This window comes from Nyctibius grandis, chromosome 6, assembly GCF_013368605.1.
Source record: "Nyctibius grandis isolate bNycGra1 chromosome 6, bNycGra1.pri, whole genome shotgun sequence".
In the NCBI taxonomy this organism is placed as follows: domain Eukaryota; kingdom Metazoa; phylum Chordata; class Aves; order Nyctibiiformes; family Nyctibiidae; genus Nyctibius; species Nyctibius grandis.
In genome coordinates this window covers 53,110,677-53,133,716 of record NC_090663.1, presented here as the reverse complement: position 1 = coordinate 53,133,716, position 23,040 = coordinate 53,110,677, and the positions used below count along the sequence as shown (strand labels likewise).

General features: G+C 45.3%; 3 protein-coding genes and 1 non-coding gene across 6 annotated transcripts in view; 2 read left to right on the top strand and 2 right to left on the bottom strand.

Annotated features, from left to right (window-relative positions):
- Positions 1-3,822: 3,822 nt before the first annotated feature.
- Positions 3,823-4,754, bottom strand: LOC137665249 (ribonuclease CL2-like). Its single transcript, XM_068404112.1, has 2 exons — positions 4,727-4,754; positions 3,823-4,332 (listed from the first exon to the last, which is right to left on the bottom strand). The coding sequence occupies exon 2, from the start codon at positions 4,324-4,326 to the stop codon at positions 3,895-3,897; it is 432 nt and encodes a 143-aa protein (XP_068260213.1). The 5' UTR covers positions 4,327-4,332; positions 4,727-4,754; the 3' UTR covers positions 3,823-3,894.
- Positions 4,755-7,007: 2,253 nt separating this feature from the next.
- Positions 7,008-11,297, top strand: RPS3A (ribosomal protein S3A). Its single transcript, XM_068403080.1, has 6 exons — positions 7,008-7,115; positions 7,957-8,060; positions 9,286-9,473; positions 9,645-9,853; positions 10,456-10,565; positions 11,135-11,297. Exons 1-6 carry the CDS (start codon positions 7,054-7,056, stop codon positions 11,254-11,256), a joined length of 795 nt encoding a protein of 264 aa, XP_068259181.1. The 5' UTR covers positions 7,008-7,053; the 3' UTR covers positions 11,257-11,297.
- Positions 10,799-10,868, top strand: LOC137665405 (small nucleolar RNA SNORD73). Its single transcript, XR_011048505.1, has one exon. It is a non-coding gene; the product is annotated as a small nucleolar RNA SNORD73 (small nucleolar RNA).
- A 1,751-nt stretch (positions 11,298-13,048) lies between the features above and the next one.
- Positions 13,049-23,040, bottom strand: part of SH3D19 (SH3 domain containing 19) — a 71,222-nt gene continuing 61,230 nt past the window's right edge. For all 3 annotated transcript variants that reach the window (XM_068403305.1, XM_068403307.1, XM_068403306.1), the window contains 6 exons: positions 21,751-21,809; positions 19,884-20,071; positions 19,568-19,620; positions 18,859-19,045; positions 17,843-17,940; positions 13,049-16,461 (listed from right to left, as the gene is read on the bottom strand). In XM_068403305.1, coding sequence (XP_068259406.1) covers positions 16,345-16,461; positions 17,843-17,940; positions 18,859-19,045; positions 19,568-19,620; positions 19,884-20,071; positions 21,751-21,809 — 702 coding nt within the window. In that variant the 3' untranslated portion in view covers positions 13,049-16,344. The remainder of the gene's footprint in view (positions 16,462-17,842; positions 17,941-18,858; positions 19,046-19,567; positions 19,621-19,883; positions 20,072-21,750; positions 21,810-23,040) is intronic.

Below are 23,040 nucleotides of genomic sequence, written 5' to 3'. Positions count from 1 at the left end.
TCCCTACTATGGTTCTGCAAAAATGCTGTTGCTTTTCAAGAAGCAGAAATTAATTTCCACAGTAGCATTGGAAACGTTAACACACTGCTCACGCCTCTCATTTTACACCATCAGATGCTGGGCGGTGGAAGCGTGATCTTAGAGCGAGCACGTGAGCCATAGTGAAGCATGTGAGAGCATTTTATTTGCTTCACTTCCATGTGCTAAACAAGCACCAGCCCGGTTCCTGGCTAAGGAATTAATTGTTTGGTAATAGAGCAGGTGAGAAGAGCAGGCTGACCACTGTCAGAGCAAACTCTGGGCATGAAATTCAAGCAGATATGACTCAGATACTAGCTTTGGGCTAGTAACCAGCACATTTATAGTTGCTTTCTTGGTGGAATATAGTGCCTTTTTGGGAACAGTTTTGGTTGCCTATTGTAATGCAGCCTACACTGATCTTCCGCAGGACACACTTCAAAGTGAAAGACATACATAAAAAGAAAAAAAAAAGTTGTTTTAAAGAAAAAGTCAGACTGACACGGTTTGTCTTTTCTCCAGAGGAGAGCACATAAATGGGAAGGGAGGCCATTAAATAGGGTTCAGGAGGCCTGGACTGAGCTCCTGTCTCAGACTTTGTGACCTTAGGAAAGCTGCTTAACTCCCACCCACAAAACAGATGATCGCTTCTGTCTCCCTGTGGTATTGTAAGGCAGAATCACCCACAAACCTTGGGACTTCACATTTGGCTGCAATAGGCAGGACATGAAAGTACCTAAATGAGAAAGGAATTAAGAAATAAATGCAATGGTTTATTAAAAACCAAAAATCCTTCCTTTCTTTTCAGGCACCAGTCCCACGCTGGCTTTTTGCTACTTGTTGCCATTCCAGATTTGCTGCCCGTAAATTGCCCACTGCTGGCTGTGGCAAAGGCCTCTTTTTTTCCCCGGATAAAGGGCCACGTCCCAGTAGCTTAAGGATAGTGCGCCAGTCTTTACCGCAGCTGTGCCCCTACTCGTGCAGGGCTGAAGTTGTGCCTGGGAAAGGGGGAGGAAAAGCATTTCCGTAAGTTTTTGTGTAATTTTTTATATCTTCTGGGCTTCTCAATACCCAAATCAGTAATTAAATGTGTACGTTAATTGGCAATACATTAAATTAAGTGAAATTTCTGCAAGTCACTTTTTTGCCTGCCATACAGCCTTGCAACTCTTGAGCTTGGCCACATCAGCTGAACTCAGTGTGGGTGAGGGGCCAGCCCTGTGCCCTTCCTTGTGCCAGTGGGGGCAAAAGAGGTGATTTATGTTCACGGCAGAATCCTATAGGTACTCCTTTCTCTCTTTCGGTGTTGAGACCAAGGCCAGATGGAGACAGATCCTCTTGTACCTTCTAAGGTTTTGGGACATTTAGAATAGGGGCTGACATCCCTAGAGACCATCCCCTGTGCTGATTCCCCTCAGCCTCACCACAGAGCTCCTGAGACAAGAGGTATGCAGCTCCAAGGACTACGCACACTAGCCAGTAATGGGGAAAAAAGGTCTCGGGCTGCATGCTGTTCCCCTTCCATCCCCTTTCACATGATATGCAAGCCCCACAGAGAGCCAGTTCTTGTCCTGGCGTCTCCTTTTGGAGAAGGCAGGAGCAGCTACAGCATTTCTGATCCTTGTTATGAAGCCAGCAGATCAACTGGTGCTTTGCCTCAGAGATAAAGTACCTGGGTATGATGTGTATTGCCACTGGCTGCCAGAAAGAGCGGATGTCCTAAACACCCTCAGGATGATCCTGACTCCTTTGTGGCTGAGCTTTTTTCCCTTTAGCCTTCACAAAAAACAGACACTAACATATGCTGAAAAAGCAGAGTTGCTTCTTAGGGGAAAACACAGCAGAGGGGTGAACCAACAGCGCAATAATGGGATGGGAAGTACCGGAGGGGTGGAGCTGCCCTGCAGGCACAGGGGAGAGGCCGGGACCAACCCAGACTTTCCAGCATACAACCCAGACTGCTGCTCAGAGCTGTCTCCCCAAGATGGGTGCCACCTCTCCCATGCTCTTCAGAATCTGTAGTGTGAGGCTCATAGGGTAAATCACAGTGGTGATACTTTTCTCTCTCAGTGTCAGGACGATCTGAGCTGTCAGAGAACAGATGGAGAGGCTGGAGTCCTCCTCCAAGCCTTGAAGAACCAAGGTAGAAAGAAACAGAGCAGAGATCAAATCCTCATCTTTGCAGAGACCCCAGGCATTTCCTCCTGAGAGGGCCAACCCACCCAGCTTCTCCCAGGGCCAGGAGGGAGCATGGTGAAGAAGTGAATCTGCTGGAAGTCGCCAGGCCAGGAATGCCCCAAATGCCCTTGAAATAACCCCAATACCTCTCCTCACTGGGGCAGGGCTTAGAGCTGGAGCTCACCAGTCCATGGAGGGCTGCCCAAGTGTCTTTCTGCTGAATTCCAGAAAAGGAGCACCTGAGTTACTCAAGGCACATGAGGAAGAGACTTCTTGGGCAGGGAGCAATTGAAAAGGGTCAGGAAGGCCATTTGCTGTGCTGCTTCTCTTCAGCTACAATTTCTGAGTGCATTTGGGCTGCCTTTTTGCAGCAGCACAGCACCTGGATGTCAGCACTTCCATCGGAGTCCTTGGGGCTCCCTGGGCAATAGGACCAGAGCAAAGAGGACCACCAGCCTGCTGGGCTGCATCAGGCAGAGTGTTGCCAACAGGTCAAGGGAGGTGATCCTGCTCCTCTGCTCAGCACTACTGAGACACACCTGGAATGCTGGATCCAGTGATGGGCTCCCCAGTACAAGAGAGACATAGACATACTGGAGAGAGTCCAGCAAAGGGCTGATGATGATGAAGGGACTGGAGCACCTCTGATAAGAGGAAAGCTGAGAGAGCTGGGACTGTTCAGCCTAGAGAAGAGAAGGCTCAGGCAGGGGGAGCTTGTCAGAAGTACTGATGGGGCTCTTCTTTTAGTGGTGCCCAGTGACAGGACGAGAGGTGATGAACACAAGCTGAAACACATGAAATCCCATCCAAACCCAAGGAAATACTTGTGTATCCGTGTGCACGTAGTGGGTGCGTTGTGTGTACGTGCTTGTGTTTTGTGTGTGTGTGTGTGTTGTGAGCATTTTGTGTTGCAAGTACGGTGTGTGGTTGTGTGTTGTGGGCACAGTGCATGTTTTCAGTGCATTGTGTGTTTGCACATGTGCGTGCATTGCAGTTTTTTTGTGTGTTCAGTGTGTGTGGGGTGCTGGTTTAGGGCTGTGTGTGGCCCCAGCCAGTGTTTGTCTCCATGGGGGTGCCAAGGGGACCCAAGAGCAGCCTCAGCCCCAGAGAGGCCCCAGATGGTGTCGGAAGCAAGTGGGAGAGGGGCATGTGGGGCACGAGGGTTTATGGGGCAGTCATGGGGGAAGTTGGGTGTACCCAGGGGGTTATGAGGCACATGGGAGTTTGGGAGACCCTGTGGTAGCTATGGGGCATCCAGGAAAGCAACGTGACACCCAAAGGGTCAGGATACCAGGGGGAGAGAGTTGGGTGCACATCCTGGGGACCAGAGGGACCCTGGGGGGACTATGGGGCACCCAAGGGAGTTGCACAGCACCTGGGAAGTGGGGTCAGGGAACATGGGGGGAATCTATGGGGCACAGGAGAGGTCAAAGGCACCCTGGGGGGCTATGGGACACCCAGGAGGTTGGGAAAATCCAGGGGTTTATGAGGCATGTGAGGGGCCAGGTCCACCTTGGACAGTGTTGAGGGAACCCAAGGGGACCCAGGGGCACCCAGAGAGGGGTAGGATCGCAGGGTCCCCCCAGAAGCTGATGCTGGAGCCCAGACCTGTGGCACATCCTTTATTGCAGGCCCGAACGGAGTCCCCAGTGGGAGGGAGAATCCACATCCCCACCTACAGCCCCGCCATGTCAAGCCTCACTGGAGAGGCGGGTGGGTGCCAGCGAGGTGCACGGGCAGCCCGTCAAGGCAGGAGACACGCACGTGGTGCTGGAGCTGCCGGGGCCGGTAGGCGCAAGGGGGCCGGGTGTCCCCTCCCCGCAGGCGGCAGGCGGTGAGGCCCATGGGCCTTGGGGTACTGTGGAACCCTGCTGCGTCAGGCATCTGCATGCAGGTGGCCAGCAGCTCCTCGGCCGGGGCATGCACGAAGGTGTTGGAGGGCTTGCAGGGCCGCCCCGGGGCTGTCACCCGCCGGCGCGCCAGCATGGTCTCGCAGTAGCGGTGGGCGGCCAGCGCGGATGTCCGGGGGTGGTCCACGTGCTGCCGCAGGAACTTCTCATAGCGGCTCTCGCCCACCGCCCCCGCCAGCGCTGCCAGCACCAGGGCCAGGCATAGCGCCCAGCCCGCCATGGGCACCTGCGGAGAGTGGGGTCAGGGCCATCTGGACTTCTGGGATTGGAAACCCCACCCTAGATGCTTGATTCATCTACAAATTCCCCCTCCCAGACACCTGGGTCCCTTACAAATCCCCTCTAAATGCATGGGGATCCCCCCGGACACCTGGGCCATCTGTGGGTCTCACTTGAATGTCTGGATCCCCTACAGAACATCCCATGCACAGCTACAGTTCTGCACCCCCAAGAAGCCTGGGTCCACCATGGAACACCCCCTGCCCCAGACCCCTGGGTCCCCTATAGATCCACCCCCTGCCCTGACATGTGGATCCCCTACATATCCTCCCTCTCCCACTGGATGCTTCGGTTCCTCACAGCCCCCTCCCGCAGCCACCCTATGCATCCCACACCCGCACCTGTGTGTATGCCTCAGTTTCCTTTATGGCCTCGGGGTCTCTGGGATCCCTCCCACTCCTCCGCGTCTCTTTTATACTGGCCCCAGCTGGACCCAATGGGCAAGGATCCAGGAGGAGGGGCAGGGCAAAGAGCAAGGTCCAGCAGATGTGGGGGGGGAGCCAGGCGTCCAGGAAGCCCCACTCCCCCTCGTGGCCTCCCCAAGGTCGTTAGGTAGTCATTAACAAACCACGTGACTGGCTGTGCACATCCCCTCGGGTGCCCCCTGCCCGTGTTTCCTTGGCCCGTGCATTCTGGCCTGGGTCACCTGTCCTGTGGGGAGCGGGTCACCTGGGTCCCCTTGGGTGGCAGGGCAAGATCCGTAGTTCCCTGGTGGGGAAGCAGGTTGTCAGCATCTCCTCTGGGGCAGCTGACAGACCTTCCTGCTCCTCTTGGACAAGGTGGTGTGTCCATGGCTGCCCCACGTTGCTTCAGGATCTGTGGGTCCCATCCCCCCGCACTCCACTGCAGACAAGTTCATACCCCTGGGAAGTGCCAGGATGGGTTTTGCCCCACCATTAGCTCACGTGCTCCCGGCTGCTCCGCTGAGGCAGAGACAAGCAAAGAGCCAGGAGCCAGCCTGAGCCCATCAAAAACCCACCCCTTTCCCTCCACCATCAGTGAGAACCTGATGGAGCCGCAAAGACAGAATGTCCCCTCCAGAGGGAAAGGCACACAGTGCCCAGGAGAGGCTGTCACCACCGGGTGCATTCTCCTCTTCAAAGACATGATAGAGACTGTGATGGGAAGCGGCAAACAGAAGATGAGGAAGAAAGTGGACAGGAGCCCTTGGCTGCCCTTCTTCCTCATGTGCAACCAAGTTTGACCCCCCCAGTGATTCAAGGAGGACAATGACACTGGATGCTGACACTCCATGAGTGGGCCTCAGCACTAGGGCCATGGGCTGCTGAGAGATGCACCCTTTGAGAGTGTGTCACCATCAGACCTGACCTACTTGTCCCTAGGGACAGCACAGAGCTGCTCCTGTGTCTGTCCCAGGCCCACCATGTCCTTCAGCCTGGGGTAGGCTCAGTCCTGGGCACCACCTTCCCCAAAAGAGCTGGAAAAGGTCTAAGACTGGCCACAATGAAGGTGGAGAGTGTCCTGCCCTGCTCTGTTGGAGCAGAGCCAGAGCAGCAAACCCCATCCCAGGGTGCCCTGCCTACTGGGGCCCCACATCTGCACAAGCCTGAGAGCCAGTGTCATCCCTGGCTGCCGGCGGGACAGCTGCCCTGCTCGGGCATCTCCCATCCCCAGTGCTGGGCTGCCACTGAGGACCTATGTGTTCAACCCCATGCCCCAGAGCAGATCTCTGTATGCTCCGGGGGCTGAGCGCCCTGCTGGCTCCCTGGGGACCCAGGGGTGCACCGTAAGGCACATGGAGGAGGTTGGGTGTCCCAGAGAGGAGCTCTGAGGTCCAAGACATCGTACGTTACGGGTGACCTTAGTAACAAGAGGGGTTTCTCCAGCCTGAAGATGGGGGCCAGTAGAGCTGGCCTGGCCTGTTCAAGATGACTAACTCCTCAAATACAGCGTTTTCCACATGGCTTCCAACATACTGGGTGCACCCAGAGGTGCAAGGAGGGTCCTGGAGCACCCCGAAAGGCACGCAGAGGCACTGGGAAGCCCTGAGAGGTATACGGAGGCCCCAGGGTCACCCCAAGAGACACAAGGAGGGGCCTGGGATGCCACAAAAGGCACAGGAAGGCCCAAAGTGATGCACCGGACAGCACACCGAGGCTGCCTCGGCATGGAAGCCGCAGGGTGCACCAAAAGATCCCAGAAGTCCAACACCAAGAAGTCCTTGGGGAGGGGAGGGGACGGGACCGAAAGGCACAGGAGGGCCAGGGCCCAGCAAAGGCTCAGCAAGGCCAACTCGGGAGCGCGGGGAGGCGGCTGGGCCGCACCACATGGCCGCCGCGGTGCCCACGACGGCGCCAGGGCCGCCCGGGGGTGCCGGCCAGGGCGGCCGGTGTCGCGGGTGGGCTGCGAGCTGTGAACACAAGGCCCTGATTTTTTTGCGCTTTAATTTTTTAGGAGGTCTCCTCAGTTCTTCCTCCCCTCCCTAAACCCCGCCGCTGGAGCAGCCGCTGCCCGCTCCGACACGAAGCCTCGCTTCCCTCCCCCCCCCCGCGCCGTTGGTTCCGTCCCGCTGTGGTACGTCCCGGGCGGCAGCCCGCCCCCTCCTGGAGCGAGCGCGGCCACCGCCTGCAGTTCTCGCGCGAGCCTCGGTCTCGTATAATCTCGCGCGAGGGGCGGGTTTCGGCCTTTTCGCGGGCGGGGCGGGACGATGGCGGTGGGCAAGAACAAGCGCCTCACCAAGGGCGGCAAGAAGGGCGCCAAGAAGAAAGTGTAAGGGCGGCTGAGAGAGGAGGAGACGGGGCCCGGGGGTGCCCGGCGGGGCGCCGCGGCGGTAGGATGCCGCGGATGTAGGGCGGATGGCGGCGGCAGGGAGCGGGCCGCTGCTGTCATGGTGGCGGCCGGGTGCGGCCCTCGCCTGGGCGCCGACCGGGCTGCATGGCGGCCGGAGGCGGGGGGCGGTGCGGCCGCTGCCGCAGTGGGGGCGCGGGTCCCGGCCGAGCTGGGCTTACCGCAGCCCCGCCACGTGCCCGCTGCCCCCGGCGCCGGGACAGGCCTCGGCGCGGGGAGCGCTCCGCGGGTGGGAGGCAGGGCCCGGCCTGCGCCCCGCGCCCGGCTCCGCACCGGCTGCAGCCCTGCGCGCTGGGGGCGCAGGCCTGGTGGGGCTGGCCTAGTTCGCTCGCTGTGGAAGCGGAGCTTCTCGGGTGGTGTCGGTGCAAGCGTCCTTGTGTCTGGCGCGTTTTAGCTGCTGAAGTGAAGAAGTGGAACGGGCTCTTCACGGGGAAGGCGGTTGAAGCGCACCGCTCCTATCGCTCCGGAGCGGTAGCATGAGCTGCAGCACTGTGTAGTTTTTTGTCATGTTAGCTCTGTGATGTTTTTGCAGTTGGTTTCCGTCTTTCTGAAGTAAATCGAAATGTGTGCCTGTCTCACTGTGATGGGTAACACTAACTATCTGCATTCACATGCTTACCAACCTGCCCCCGTTAAACTTGATAACAAAATTTTGTCGTTTGCATTTCCATTTTACAAAGCATATGGGGAGGAGCCCCATATTTCAGCCCAGTTTAATCTGAGAAAATAAGTAAAACTTTTTTTCTGCTTTATTTAAATTAAGGGTTGATCCTTTCTCCAAAAAAGACTGGTATGATGTCAAAGCACCAGCGATGTTTAATATCCGAAACATTGGCAAGACACTTGTCACCAGGACTCAAGGAACTAGTGAGTAGTGGGGGTTTTATGCAGTAGAGGGAGATGTATTTGTTCCATGTGCTATCTCCAAATGAGACTCGATTAAAGAACTGCTGACAAATAGTTTTTGCGCATAATATTATGAACCTGGAAGTTAAAAAAAAAAAAAAGGCACCTCTAACTTAATGGCTTTGTTTGAGTGAGTTTTCTTAATTTCATGGAGTTGTTTAAATAAATGAGCTTAGTTGCAGGGAAATTAATACAGTGCGGTCCTTGTTTGTACAAGAGTACCAAACCATGGATATGATACGGAAGGACGTGCCTGAAGTTTTTAATGAGCTGCTGTTGTGGTAACCAGACAAATTTTAGGGAAGTTAAGAATTAAAAGAGTCATTCTGATTATTACAGAGGGAGATGTGGAGACAGGGTTACAGGATACCTTGGTCATAATAGGATCGTAAAGACCATCGTGTTAGGAGAGACTGAAACTTGAAGCTTTTAGGTAAAGAGATCTCTGTTGAGAGCAAGAATTGCTAACTTAATGGGAGCATAAGTAGATGTATCACTGAACGGTAAAGGTGTTTTATATGATCTGGCACACCTTAGGAAAAGGAAGCCTCTGTCAGGAATGCAGGGTGGTCCGGATAGAGGTAATGGTATTTTTGGAAGGTTAGCCATGTCGAATGGCTAAATAGTCGCATTATACTATTGTGGTTGCACTTAAAGTTACAAAGATGATCGTTATTTTGAACTGTGTGTATGTAAAACAAGTAAAATAAGGGTCTCTGTAAACCAAGTCAGCCAGTGTTAAAATGGTTATCTGTTAGAGGTGGAGCTGTGAAATTACACAGGTACTTAGGTGTTTGTTACTGCTTTATCAGTAACAGAGAGCACATAGAACCATAGAATCATGGCTTTTTATGTTTCTCTTGTCATTATTGTTCATAATTTCCAAATACTTTGTAACCCCTTCCACTTTAAAAAATACTATATATGCTGGAATCTGCAGTATATTGGTATTTGTGTTCAGCATCTGATATAATTATCTTAAAAAGGTTCCTCACAAAGTTAACAAAATATGGTATTTGGTTCTTTGAGTGGATTTGATCTTGTTCAAGGTACATGTAAACTTCAGAGCTGTGAAGCTAGTGTCAACATTTACTATTAGAAAACATCGAGTGGAAGTTCGGGATGTGATTTGAGTACTATTTTTCTAATGTTAATAAAAGGTGTTTTATTTTGTTTCATAATACAGAAATTGCCTCTGACGGACTGAAGGGTCGTGTATTTGAAGTGAGTCTGGCTGATCTGCAGAATGATGAGGTTGCCTTCCGTAAATTTAAACTGGTAACTGAGGACGTTCAGGGGAAAAATTGTCTGACCAACTTCCATGGAATGGACCTCACCCGGGATAAAATGTGCTCCATGGTCAAAAAATGGCAGGTGTGTAAAGAACAAGGTCTGCGTTGTTGCTGGCACCTTTAGGAAAGGAGGTAACCACTGATGCATTGCAAAGCTATGTTTGAAGTGGCATCAACAGATACTAATGAATGCCAGGTGCATGGTTTTGAGAAACCTGTCTGTCATGATGATAAGTGACTGTTTCTTTTTTAGACAATGATCGAAGCCCACGTAGATGTCAAAACTACCGATGGTTACCTACTGCGCCTCTTCTGCGTGGGTTTTACGAAGAAACGTAATAACCAAATCCGCAAGACCTCGTATGCCCAGCATCAGCAGGTTCGGCAGATTCGCAAGAAGATGATGGAAATCATGACCCGAGAGGTCCAAACCAATGACCTGAAAGAAGTTGTCAATAAGCTGTAAGCTTTGGCTGAGTTTTCTTTTTTCTCCCCTACAGTTTAAATAGCTGTTTGTTGGTCAGTTGTTACGGAGTACTTAGGGAATGCTGGTGCTTCATGTACTGTTTGGCAGAGACCAGGCAAGGTCCCTTGTTAAAAAGCTAATGTGCCATTTTCTTTGAATACTCTCTTAGTCTCTGCATCATATTTGACTTCCATCAGCCACCACGTTTGCATAAATGTAAGATCAGGCTCTCCAGAGATTTTTGAATTCATGTTTCTACAGACTAAAACTGTAATTCTGATCAGCTGGGGCTGTGACTATTCTGGGTTCTGATAGAAGGAAGTTTTCCGCAGTGTGGTGTTTGCTTCCAAAAGTTTGATTGCAGATTTGCTCTCAAAAAGAGCACTCTTGCACTATATCCCTTCTAACTTTGCAAGGAAAATATGTCTTATAATCTGAACATACTTGAATAAAATTGTCAGAGTGAAGGTGGTATTGATGATGCAAACTGCTGTAGAATACTATGTATTCTTAAAAACTGTTTTAAGCCTGTGTTGCTGATTAGGAAGCAGGCATAATTTGTAACATTCTTGTACTGATGTGCTCTCCAATTTCTCAGGATCCCAGACAGCATTGGCAAAGACATAGAGAAGGCCTGTCAGTCCATTTACCCTCTTCACGATGTCTATGTCCGCAAGGTTAAGATGCTTAAGAAGCCCAAGTTTGAATGTAAGTAAGTCTGCCGTAAACACTTAGTGTTCTTAGAGGAGCATGTGGGAAGCCATTACTTTTAAATGCATTTGCTTTTGGATGAAGATGTTAAAGCAGCATCGTAAGCTTAAGTAGCTGTAGTAGTTAAAAGGCTTGTCCTCCTAGTCTGACAAAGCAGCGATCATTCAGCTTGGAGCTTTTTGAATTCTTGCCTGAAACTGCTGCTGAACCTTTAAAGGCTTTGGCTTGGGAATGAATGATGACAAAATGTTTCGGTCCCAGATGACATGAAATGATTCTATTTTCCCATTTTCTGACATTCCCATATAATGCAGTAGCAGGTTCTGGACTTACCTCTTTTTTAAAAAAAGTTTAATTTGCAATTTCATTATGTAGCACTTCACTGCTTGTTTTTGTCTGACTGTCGGCTATTGCAGCAGCATCTCCTTGCATGAGCTTTCTGGAATGGACTTGATCATACCTAAATTAAATGTTCTGGTGGTTTAATTTGTATATGATGAGTAATTCAGTAATTTAAAACGGTTTTAAATAGGTGCATCTCTCACTATAATACTTCTTCTTTTTAGTGGGCAAGCTGATGGAACTGCATGGTGAAGGCGGTGGTGCTGGAAAACCTTCTGGGGATGAGGCAGGCACTAAAGTAGAGCGAGCTGATGGATATGAGCCGCCCGTGCAAGAGTCTGTCTGAAACTAAAAATTGGTCGAAAATAAAAGTCTTAATATACAGAACTAACGTTTGGTTGCCTGTATTGCTGCTGGCCAATACTGGTATTGGATATGTGGATGGGTTTTTAATAAGGTAAACCTATTGCCTTGGTTTAAAAAAAAAAAAAGAAAAAAAAAATACCCGTTTTGGAGATCTGTTCTCCATGATTGGTGATGTGAGGTGGGTGGAAGAAGGTGGGTTGTGCTATTTGAAAGGTGCTGTTGGAAAGTACAATACCAAGCATTCTGTATGTTGGTTTTACCCGGTAATTTTGGTCCTCACAAAAGAAATCTTGTGGATGTGTACAGATTGTAGCTTCTGTTGGTGAAAGGTGCTTCAAAGAGGGGCGCCATGCAGGGCAAATGGGGTGCCACACATGGACACGTACTGTTTCAGAATTTTTTATTTTAAGGAAGTCTTAGAGATTTATCAGACTACTTACTTGAGAATTACATACGTGTATGTTTCAAGCTTCTTGGCGGCAATTTATTTGCTACAGCCTCTCATGGGATAGATTTGGTCTCTGATACTCAAAAGGTGTTAAAAGCTCTTCAAGTTGTAATTTTGATTATGGAAGCAGTGTTAGTTTTGAGCAGTGTAGAAATGCAGAATATGCCCAAGAGTAGGGTTGTATGTAGGTTTTTAACCTCTATCAGAACTGCGGGGTAACTGTAATCCCAGTTGAAAAACCAGTGGAACTTAAGGAGGAAAAAAAGTCTACCGTAAAAAGGCCAAGGGTCTATGTTCTGAAAATAAAGCACTTAAAATTACCCAGCAAAGAGCTTCAAAGTGCTTTTTTCACTATCTGATAACACGTCTCGTTTTTGCTTGTTTGGCTTATGCCAGCTTAAAAGTTGGAAGAGTGTGTAAAACAAGGAGTATTTTGCACTATCAGCATGTTTTGTTTAGAACTGGGCAACAAACCTAAACGTTGTGCTGTTGAATTGTTGGCAAGTTTCTTATTTAAAACATGAGAACAAAATGATCCTGACCTATTTGGGGAGGTCACTGAGAGAGTACTTGCAGTCAGCTGGGAAACATCTAGTTTGTCCTCCAGCTGTACACCTGAGGAGTCTGTGTTGCAAAAAGGCTAGTGCAAGAGCATTTTGGGAAAGAGTGGGAACTTGCTTTTCTCAGTTTTTCAAAAGTTGTTGTACTGTTTCATGCTGTTCTGGCTTGTTTGGGTTTTTTATTTATTTTTTTTGAACAGTAGACTGCTGGCATTACCACATAGGGGCTCTGGGTAAATGGATGCTTTACAAAATTATTTCAGATGGAGAAAAGGAAGCAGGGAGGAAATTTTTGTGCATCCTCTGTATTTTCTGTACAAAAACATCAGCTGAAAAACCGTGGTGTATGAATAGCAGCAATCAGCAGAGCACACTTGAAGTACACGCGGAGTTGCTGATCAGCTCAGGCTCAGCCCGTGTGTTCATCACAAGTAATTTTGCCCATGGCAAGAGTAGAGCAGGACCATCTTGTGTGATACACTGTGATGATAGCCTGGTTGCTGCAGGCAGCAAATGTCATAGATTCTGCAGGTGGTAAGTGAAACATACCGGAGTCAGAAGGCTTGAATAAACTGTGTTAAAGCCATCAGGATTCCCTGACGGGTTTGGACTGCTCATAAAGGGATGCGATGCTGTATTATCTGTGTTTGGGGTGTTTTTGCTGTTGGGTTAAATGTATAAGCAGATTGAGATCCATAAAACTGTCATGCTAAGTGGAGAGCTCAGCTCTGCACAATGTAAGACAATAGAAATGCAATCACGACTTAATTATAAAAATTTATTGGTTAAATACATTCTTAATTTACAGAGGTACCATGACAAACTTACTGAACTTAACAAAGATTTATTTAGGACACTGTTAATTGTACACGGAACAAAGATGTCTTCCTGAAGATATTTCCAGAGGGTGGGTCAAACAGAAAATGTTTTGATCAAAGAAGCTTTTATTCTTCTCATGTCTGGGGCTCTAGCTGAATTTCAAGGTTACAGCTGAAATTTGCTACTATATCGCAGTTAGGATTTGTGCCTCCACCTCATTCTCGGGTTTTTTTTTTTTTGCAAATTATGTACTGTATACCTTAGGAATTTTATGTTATGATCTGTATGCAGTTTCATGGCGATACTAGGTATCGAGTCTTTAAGAAAATCCCTTCCTGTAAAAGCCAAGCATATAACTTGTTTCAGTTTTAAGTTTTAGCTGCCTGCAGTAATGCAAGCAGCCTTTAGATGGCACTCCTTGCTCTGAATACAAGGCTTTGCTGCTCTTCCTGCCCTGCATAATAGGGAGGAGATGATTAAAATAAACCGGAGTGGTCTTTATCTACTGACAGGCACTGACTTTAAACATTCAGTGGAAGTTACAAAAACAACTGGTCAATACAGAGTTATAAAAACGGGGAAGAGGAAATTTGAAAAATATCTAAAAATTCAGTTCTACTTCCGAGACTTGTATCAAAATCTTATAAAACTGCCAGACAAACAGTAAGTAAACAACATATATGTAAGCCTCATCCACCACGACAATGATGCAGTATGTCTTTGGAGGACCCGGGTATTCTGTTGTTGGTGTGGGCTTTGCCTGGTTCTGCTGTTCTCCCCCTGTTGTGCTCGCTGGAGGTTCAGGAATTGTGTTGGTGCAGGTCATGGTGGGAGAAGCCTGTTTTAATAGGGTGATCCATTGAAAGTTTAGGTTGAAAAGTCTTGAGTGGGGCTTGCAGGAGTCAGGAAAGCTATCTATCTATTTGTTTCCTTGGATTTCTCTAGAAGGAGATGGCTTTTTTTTTTTTATTGGAATAAACAACAAGAACCTTTGGCATCTCCTGGCAGGAGAGCTTGGAGAGTGGGAAGGGTTGTCCTCAGAGGTGGACTTACGTTAAAATTTGATTCCACAGGAGTTCTGGATTAGGCTTGTTGGAGATGGTAAAACTGAATAATAGCTATATAAATTGTTGTGTTTCCATCTTTCTAGAATAGCACATCATTTATAATTGGTTTTATAATGTTAATCCCCTTAATGAAAGTAGAAATCCAGTCCTCAGCTCATTAAACCTTTGTGTGATTTTCATCCCCCAGTTGTGTGAATGGTATTGATGCAGTTTAAATCTACAACACTTCATGTTCGTGAAGCTTCTAGAGAAAAAAAATCAGAGGGCTAATGCCTGTGTCTATATTTGCAGATACTGTGGCATAACAGTGACTCTGCAGAGCGAGGACCTCATGTCTGTGCTGCATGTTCTTTGGGCTTGCTTCAGGCGAGCTCCAGCCTGCTGCTGAGACCTATTCCCTGCTGTGGGAAGTCCTTCAGTTCGTTTTTGGCTGTAAGCTTGTTTCTCCCTGCTGTGATGGTAACCAAAGTGTAGCGGATGGGGAGGGCTACTCTTGCCAGCTTGCTTAGACACCAATTTAGATGCACCCCCATCTTTTGCAGCAGTAGGTATTTGTTGCTGTAACACTTGGACCTCGTATCGATAAAGTTGTAGGCAGGCATATCATTAAGTCAAAACTATCTCAAGGTCAATCATGATTCTAGTTTCCAGTCTCCATCCACCACTCAGCTGTTGGCCCTTTTGCAACCTGAATTTCCAGACCCACAAAGAAAAATCTTGTACAGGTATCTTGTTACCTGGTGACCTGCATCTCTCTGACATAATGACTCATGCTAACAGCTTACTGGTTCCTTTTTGTTGTATAGTACAAAAGTGATGGAATACAGTCAGCGACGAGAGACCCAACTGCAGCATAATTTTTTCTATTCTAGTCTGATGAAGTTAGCAGTTAATCAAGATGCATTTAACTATTTTGTCAGAAACTAAGTGTTGCAAAAAGGATTTTACTACCAGAAGTCTCTATAATGTGATGCTACATCAGTCATGTCTGTCTGAGTTTGTTGTTCAAGTCACATTGCTGCTTTTTACTAAATGCTTTTGTTAGAGCTTCTTGAAGTAACCTCTTGCCAGGCATGTTTTCCTTAAGGCCTCGACAGACCGTTTATAATGATGCTCAGTATAGTTGGTATGTGGTAACAAAGTGAAAACTAATTCCATGTCTGCTGAAAGCTAAAACCAAAGCTGTATAATATCCTTCATGTTAAGGATAGGAATAGTGTTACTGAAGTATGTTCCAGTGCTTGAGTGACAAATGAAATGCAGACTGAGTGAAGACTGGCTTTCCACTTCCATGAAGGGGGTGGATGGGCAAATAGTTGGAATAGTGCAGTTACTGCACGGAGGGGATCTGAGAAAGCTCAGTAAATGCTGTTTGTGACAACTAACTTCAGCTGGGAAAGAAGGGTACCATGGTGCAGTGGGCAGTAGAAAAATCTAAACCTATATCTGGAAAGGATTTTGGGGGAAGGGAGGAAGGTCTAAGATCATTCATATCAATTTGAACATTATTCATTAAGAGGCAAAATACTGCAAGTTTTACTTTTGTGATCTTCCTGTATGAGCAGCTTGGGCTAAGAATAGAAGAATACTACACAAGGATTTGCTTCTGATTTTTTCCTCTTACCAGTCTTAAATTTGATATTTCTCTACTATGAAATATGAGTTATCTTCCTTAACCTCTAAGTCATAAAACAAATGGATTCTACGGCTAATGTGGAAGTCAAGCAGTAATGAAACCTGAATATCGAACTTGATCTACGTACTGAGTGCTGTAATTATATCTGAAAAAAAATTTTTTAAATTTGGATTTCAAAAAAGCTTTTAAAGAAGCCCAAAGCAGCTTACTTTATGCAGACTTTGTACATGATAAATGTAATACCAGATAGTAAACATACTAGAACGCTATTTAAGTTAAAATGGTGTTGCACCACAGTATTTCCCTAGTTGAAAACCACTAAAAATCCTGCTTGTATTTGCTCTTAGAGCATTCATGAAGCATGACTACATACACTGTCACAAAAGGCTAAAATTTTCTTATTTGACTTCAAGATACTAGTATGACTGTCTAGAAAAAGTAGTGCAAAACATTGATAGTCAAAACACATTGAAGTCTTTGCTGTGCCTTTAGAAAACATTCTCTCCCGCATGCAGGGAGTACAAAGAGAGGCAACACTTCATGGTGTTATTAAAATCTGAACAAAGTTCTTGGGAAATATCCCAGACTTTCCTTGTATCTCTCCACTCATCCAGTCCTTGTCTACAGATTCCAGCTCTGTTATTGTATCACCTGCCTGTAAGAGAAGGAGTAATGTGAGCCAGTAGAGCTTACTGTGCAATGTTAATGCATGCATAGCTGATGTGATTCAGAAGCAATTAATATCAATCAAATAGAAGAAGGATGTGACCAGTCTCCTCTGTTGGTTATATCTCTCTGAGATTGTTTGCCAAAACCAGCTGAAGCTTCTCCTAGGGTATATACTTGTCTATGCTGAAAAATCACTGCCTTCCAGAAAGAAAAAAAAAATAGCACTGCTGGATAACTTCTTGAGTTGCTTAAGCTTTCGAGGTAGGCAGGTATGTTAGAGAGCTGGCTCACAGGCCCCCTGCTTTACTTGTTATTTGTGTGTGTTTCCTTGCTCTGTTATGAGGGCTTCTTTTCTTCAAATGCTTCAAAGCTTTTTATTTTTTAATATAGTCCCAATATTTTCCAGCACTTGGAAACCTTCCTTTTACCTTTGGAAACTTTACTTTCCCAAAAAGGAAAGCAATCATCTAAGTAGCTCAGGGTGGCACTTAAAATAAACTGCAGCTCCTGTATTTGATCCTTGTTCCTGTTTTCATCTTCCCGTGCCACACCCTGCATCTGAAGTACTTTCATGGCCCTGGCCTTTCTTCCAGTACCTCAATTCCCCTTTTCTGCTTTAAAGAATCATCTATCCTTTCAGCATTGCAAGCTGCTAACGCTAAAACTAATTATTTTGCTAGCTTTAGAAAGAGAAAAATAGGGCGTTCCAGCTGATAAACACAACTTTGGGCCTGCTGTGAAAGTCCGCTCTTTCTTGGAAACTTGCTTTTGAGGACACAGTTACCTAAATCATGACTTTGAATCTACAAGGGCATGCTGTTTCTTGTTCATGCTGCTTAATATTATCTGGGCATCCAGCAAGGATTTAATTTCTCCCCTTTCTCCCATGGCAACTAGGTATTGTGCTGTCAAACTTCTAGATTTTGCTGTACTAGGTGTCCCTTAGAGGCATCGCTGCTATAGCACTGGCACTCTTACTATGATCTCCTTCTCGTTGCTGTCTTCCGAGTTGAAAGAGAGGCTCCATTGACTGCATCAACTGGTCAAGAGCTGAACGTACTGCAAAATGAGGTGTGTTTGTCTTGTCACGTTTACTGGATCAGAGAAGGCAGAGGAATTCTGCAATTCCTGACCTCCTTTCAATGTCTTCAGTGAAGATTTCACCAATATGAAACAGAAGTGGTAAGGGCAAAAATTTTTTTAGAGAGGCTATTTATCAAATGTGTTAATGTCTATGCCTGTTCTATGTGCTTTGTTCGTTCTTCTTTCTTGTTCCAAGCCTATTTTCACGGTGGATAAATCCTATTTTCTAGCATTCTTTAGGAGCATAAGACCTTTTGAAAAACTGGGCTAAGAGAGGTACTTACTTTGAAGGAAAGCTCATCTTCATTTTCTCCATGAAAATCATAAAGAGCTTTGGCTTTTCCTTTCTTCCCTCCTACAGACTGTGATCGCTCTACTCTGGCTGCAGAACGTGGACAAGACAAGTTATTTAGATTGGAGTGAAATAAATCTCTGTTCCTGGAGAAGTTTCCTGTCATTCTCATGTTTTCTCCCCACGAGTGTGCTACAGGGTGTCCAGATATTATTGCTACGGCTGCTTAGCAAATTCACTGTCCTACTGGAATAAAAATACCTACTGTCCCCAGTTCATTTTACAGTACTAACACATTCTCATGGTTCTGCTTCTAATGGTACTAAATTTAAAGTTCACTTACTTGAGATTTCCAATGGCGATATCTAATAAAAGCTGACTTTTCCTCTTTGTACTTGGAGGTGAAGCGGCACTTGGTGTGTGCTATTTGCCAGTTAGGTGGAATTTATTTCCTGTCAACTTTCACTTGTGGCTTTACTTGCCAAAGCTATGGGGAAAAAAATGTGATTTTCTGTGTCCTCTGTGAAGGTTTTGACTGCATTGATTTGAGGACCAAACAGAAGCTTGAGGAGAGCAAGCAGCGTTCATTCCTTGTTCACCAAGGGGATTACGATAGTTCTGTGCCAAGAGGCAGCAGTTGCGGTTATTTGCAGCTCTGCCACCTCTTTAGCTGTGCTGCAGTGTTTTTCTTCAGCTGCGGGAGAACCTGGCTTCCCCCCATCTTTTGTACCCCTGAAAGGCAGTTCAATGGTCCTGTTTTGCATGTGCCCAAACCACACTTTAAACTGACCCAGAACCTGTGTCACCTCCCGGATGACTTACTGACTAGAGCATTACATTGCCCTTATTAGAAAGGGTGGTTCAATGCTTCGTTCAGCTTTAGGATATTAAGGGCTGTGGTGGTGTGTGGCTTGTTAATGCAATGGAATAGTTGGGTTCTCCCAGAACTCTGTTATGACAGTCACAACCCAAGGAATAATGAATTGCCATCTAGTAGGAGCACTGTACCTGAGCAGGTCTGAACAAAAACTGCCGGGAAAACCCCTTCCTTTTCATTCAGTCTTCCTCTATACCACTCCGAATCTACTTGTTCCAATATTTGGATGTAGTCTCCCTTTTTAAAGGACAAATCGTCTTTGGTTTCTGCTGTAAAATCATGAAGTGCTTCACACCACTCTACTGAGCATCTGTTGTTCTATTCAAGTGAACAGAAGAAATGCATTAATTTTAGAAGCATTAATAGAGCCCATAAGCTGATGGATACTGGTGAAAGCAGCTGTACAGAACATGGGTGTCCTGACTTTCTCTCATACAATAGTGTCACTGCAGATGTAGACTAGAATGGCATTTCAGCAATTACCCCAGAATTTCATCTAGGCTCAGATGCATTCCTTTTTATCATTGGTGGCAGGGGACAGGATTAATGAATTCAAAATTAGACCACTGCAGCAATACTTAAAATAGAGCTAACAAGAATTTGCTTAAGCACAAAGAATAAAAATTTACTTATGTTAATTTGCCAAAAGCTATGAATTCAATCAGTTCAGGCCAACTGTCAGAATTCAAGATGTGACCATGCAGCATTGTGTGCTGTGGGAGTTGTGTTTTACGGTCAGGTTTAAAGTTGTGCAGCTAATCTGACATTATAATAGAAAGTCCCTGTAAGTCTATGAAACTGCTATGGAAATTCTGGCCCTGACCTATAAAATTTTATTACCTGAGGAAGGGAAGAAGAAACCTCCACCTTGTTCTTCAGTGCTGCTCCTGTACCTACATAGGTAAAGGACAACTTAGAATAGCAGCAATGACTATGCAAAACATTACTAATGATAGAGATTTTAGATATTCAAAGTGCTTATGTGAATACCTTCTTAAGAAGTCCTGCTACTCCTTTTGATTTTTCTTATCTGTCTTCTCCCCCTTTCTACCTCCTTCCCGCATTCATTGTCCTTTTGGACTTTTCTCCTATATGCTGCCTATATGAATGCAGTACGAAACCATGTTCTGGAAGATTTTTGCAAACATATTCCTACCTGTCCCAGGCAGATCTTCAATTACTTCCACAAAGTTCAAGGGGAAAATTCCAGACATGCCTCTGAGCTCTCCTTTGGCCCACTCTTCATTTACATATTCTTTAAGGATAATAGTTTCACCTTCTGAAAAACTCAGCTCATCTTTCTGATCTCCGATATATTCAAATCGTGCTACACATCTTGGGCCTCTGCACAAACAAAAGAGAAACATACTTTGCTTATTTATTATTATTGTCCACTTAATAATAAGGCAGCATTGTGCAAAATATGGATTGAGATCATGAATTAAAATGATGAAAGAATGCACTGGAGGTAGAACAGGTGGAAATTTGGGGTCTAGCCCTGGTTCTCATGTCTGCTTTCTGAGGAGGATGAGTCTGGAGGAGCTGGACACAACTTCTGCATCCCAGTTCCTGGCTGTTGCAGTATTTTGCATAAGACCCTATTTCTCTTCCAAACAACAACAAAAATACCACTTTATTTCTGGGCTACATATCCCCTTTTATATTTTTTCCCATATCCAAGTGTCCTGATATGCTTTTGTATAAGAGTTTTATGGTTTTTTGGAGCTAGCACCCAATTTAGATGCAGTCAAACACGTGGGGGATGGGTATTGTGTATTTGTCCCAAATCCCAAACACATGGAGGTTTCATAGGGGGAAGCTAGTTTTCATCTACCTTGACAAAATTTATTCTCTAAAATTTATGCCAGGCATGAGGAAATAAGTTATCATCTGTTGAAGAAAGAAACATCAATGCATCTGATAAATTTTACATAATTTGGTATAATAAAGAATTTTTTTTCCTCACTTAAATAGATTTAATAATTTAACAAACTATTAAAATAAATTTAATAAATTACTCTAAGAAAATTTTTGATTTATTAGAAATACCATGCTAGAAAAAAGTGATAATAGGCTTTAATTCTTTCTATAGCATCATAGCATATGACCAATGCAAGAAGCTTGATTCCCATCCCTGTCCTCGACTCGTATCTTTGCAAAAGCTTCAGGACAGAGCTAGCACTTTCTGTTTCTTTCTTAGTTCCAGAAGCAGCTTTTAAAAGTAAAGTTTTGGTTAAGACAAGCCAAGCTCTACCTGAAGAACAAACTGAACGATCCCATTGATACTAGTTCCTGCCTCTGCCTGAATTTGCTTTAATTGCTGCAGTGAATGATTATGAAATCCAATAAATCATCATTGAGTAAAAATGGCATGAAAAGTTGTTCCTTGCCCACAAATTTAGTACAAGCTGTTTGCAAAACAGAAATGAAAGTGCTTGAAGTACATTTGATAATTTGATCTGGGGAACTTTAGATTCACCTGTACAGTTACACACTTCAAGGTTAGAGAGCTTTCTCTACTTAAAGTACAGCTATATTCTGTCCCATTTTATCTTGTTCTTTCAAGGAGCCCGACTATTTACATCTTATGAGGATACTGGAAGAAAGTAACAAGGCCAGGAGCAAAGAGAGGGGAGTGCAATGCTGCTGAAGTTAATCAGATTGGTTCAGAGTTTCTGTAACCAATTTTCATGAAAAATTATGGGAGATGCTCTTCTAATACAGATCGTAAGAGGAAGGAAAGTGAGTGAAGGGGACTGTATCTATACGAACATTTATTACAAAGTGATCTACCAATTTTTTGAAGCCAATAAGTGAGTTTTTAGGGTTTTTTTTACCTGAATGAGTCTCATTAAAACACCATAAACTTTCAGTTTTGAGAGCTTAATTTTTAAAATATATTCTGGTGAAGAAACTGTTAACCATATTAACCTCAGCACAGATAACACCTGCTTCAAAGTTATCTTTCTTTTTACTTCCTAGTAAATCAAGATGAGAAAGAAAATAAGATTTATCTGACTCACTTAATACATCGTGATGAACAAGGTATTTTTTTCCTGTTGCCTTCTTCTGGAACATCAATCTAATAAGACAACGAAATAAGTAAAATCTTCTATTTCAAGCTCACGGCAACATAACTACAATAAACTTGGAACTGGTTAAAATAATCTGTTTTTCAGCTAAGCATCAGCTCCAGTTATGACCTCCATGTGATGCGTTCTAGTCACTGGCATGCTATGATATATGACCATATTAATGTAGATTTTGGTTGCGTATGCCTGATTTATCATTTTTCTATCATCTCATGCAAACAAGGAGCACTATTTAATGTTTTCTTTTATGAAGCTGGTTTACTGTTTCTACTGATGGCATGACTGATTGACAGAATATGGGACTGGATGCTACTACGTGGTGTTGCATTTAGCTCCCAACTTGCAATTGGTAATTGCTTTCTATTATTTACTAGCACAATATATCACAATAGACAAAATTATTGTTTACACATATCCTTTCCGGGCTTTGGTAGCCAGCTGTCCTCCAAACAAAAACACATCTCACAAATCTCACTTGAATTGGGGAAATATAATTTAGAAAATCAATACACAGATATATCAAACAGGCAGCATTCAAGTCCTTTATCATAAGAGGACTTCAATTGTATTTTTAGTGTGACACAAAGGATGATCTGTGAGATTTAGTGTAAGACGACAAGCCTAGAGACCCTGGTGAGGAGCTTTGGGTGACAGCTCACTATCGCATGAGCCAGTTCCCATCAAAATCAACAAGAATGTTTCATTAGTTTATGTGAAGGACTGGAGGAAATCATGCTGCCTTTTAGGACAAATAATCTTTGCAGTGCTCTTGCTAGAGGAGCTGGTATCTGTGGTGCTCTGAAGGTTCTATGGGAAGTAATAACCATGTATTAATGTTAGGTGTCCAGACATCAAGCTACAACCCAGCTCAATATTGTAAAACACACTATAGCATATTGTATAGAGACCTTGTACGAAGATCAAACCTGACATGAATGAACAGGAGAATTCACTCAGTAAATTAGCCTCATGTACAGCACTCTTTTCCTTTTTTTTTTTTTTTATTTTGCTGAAACAAAAGATTTTTGCACTCAAAGGGTAACCACATTTTACAACTGAAATAGAAATTTGAAAAGCATCTTCCCTTGCTCTTAGGAAGTTGTAGCTGTCTGTATCAATGCCAAATTTGACCCCAAATATTCATTCCACAGCTTTAACATAAAATCTTTCTCTATTAGCCACCACTATTAACAAGAACTTTAATTTAAATTTTTGGTCTGT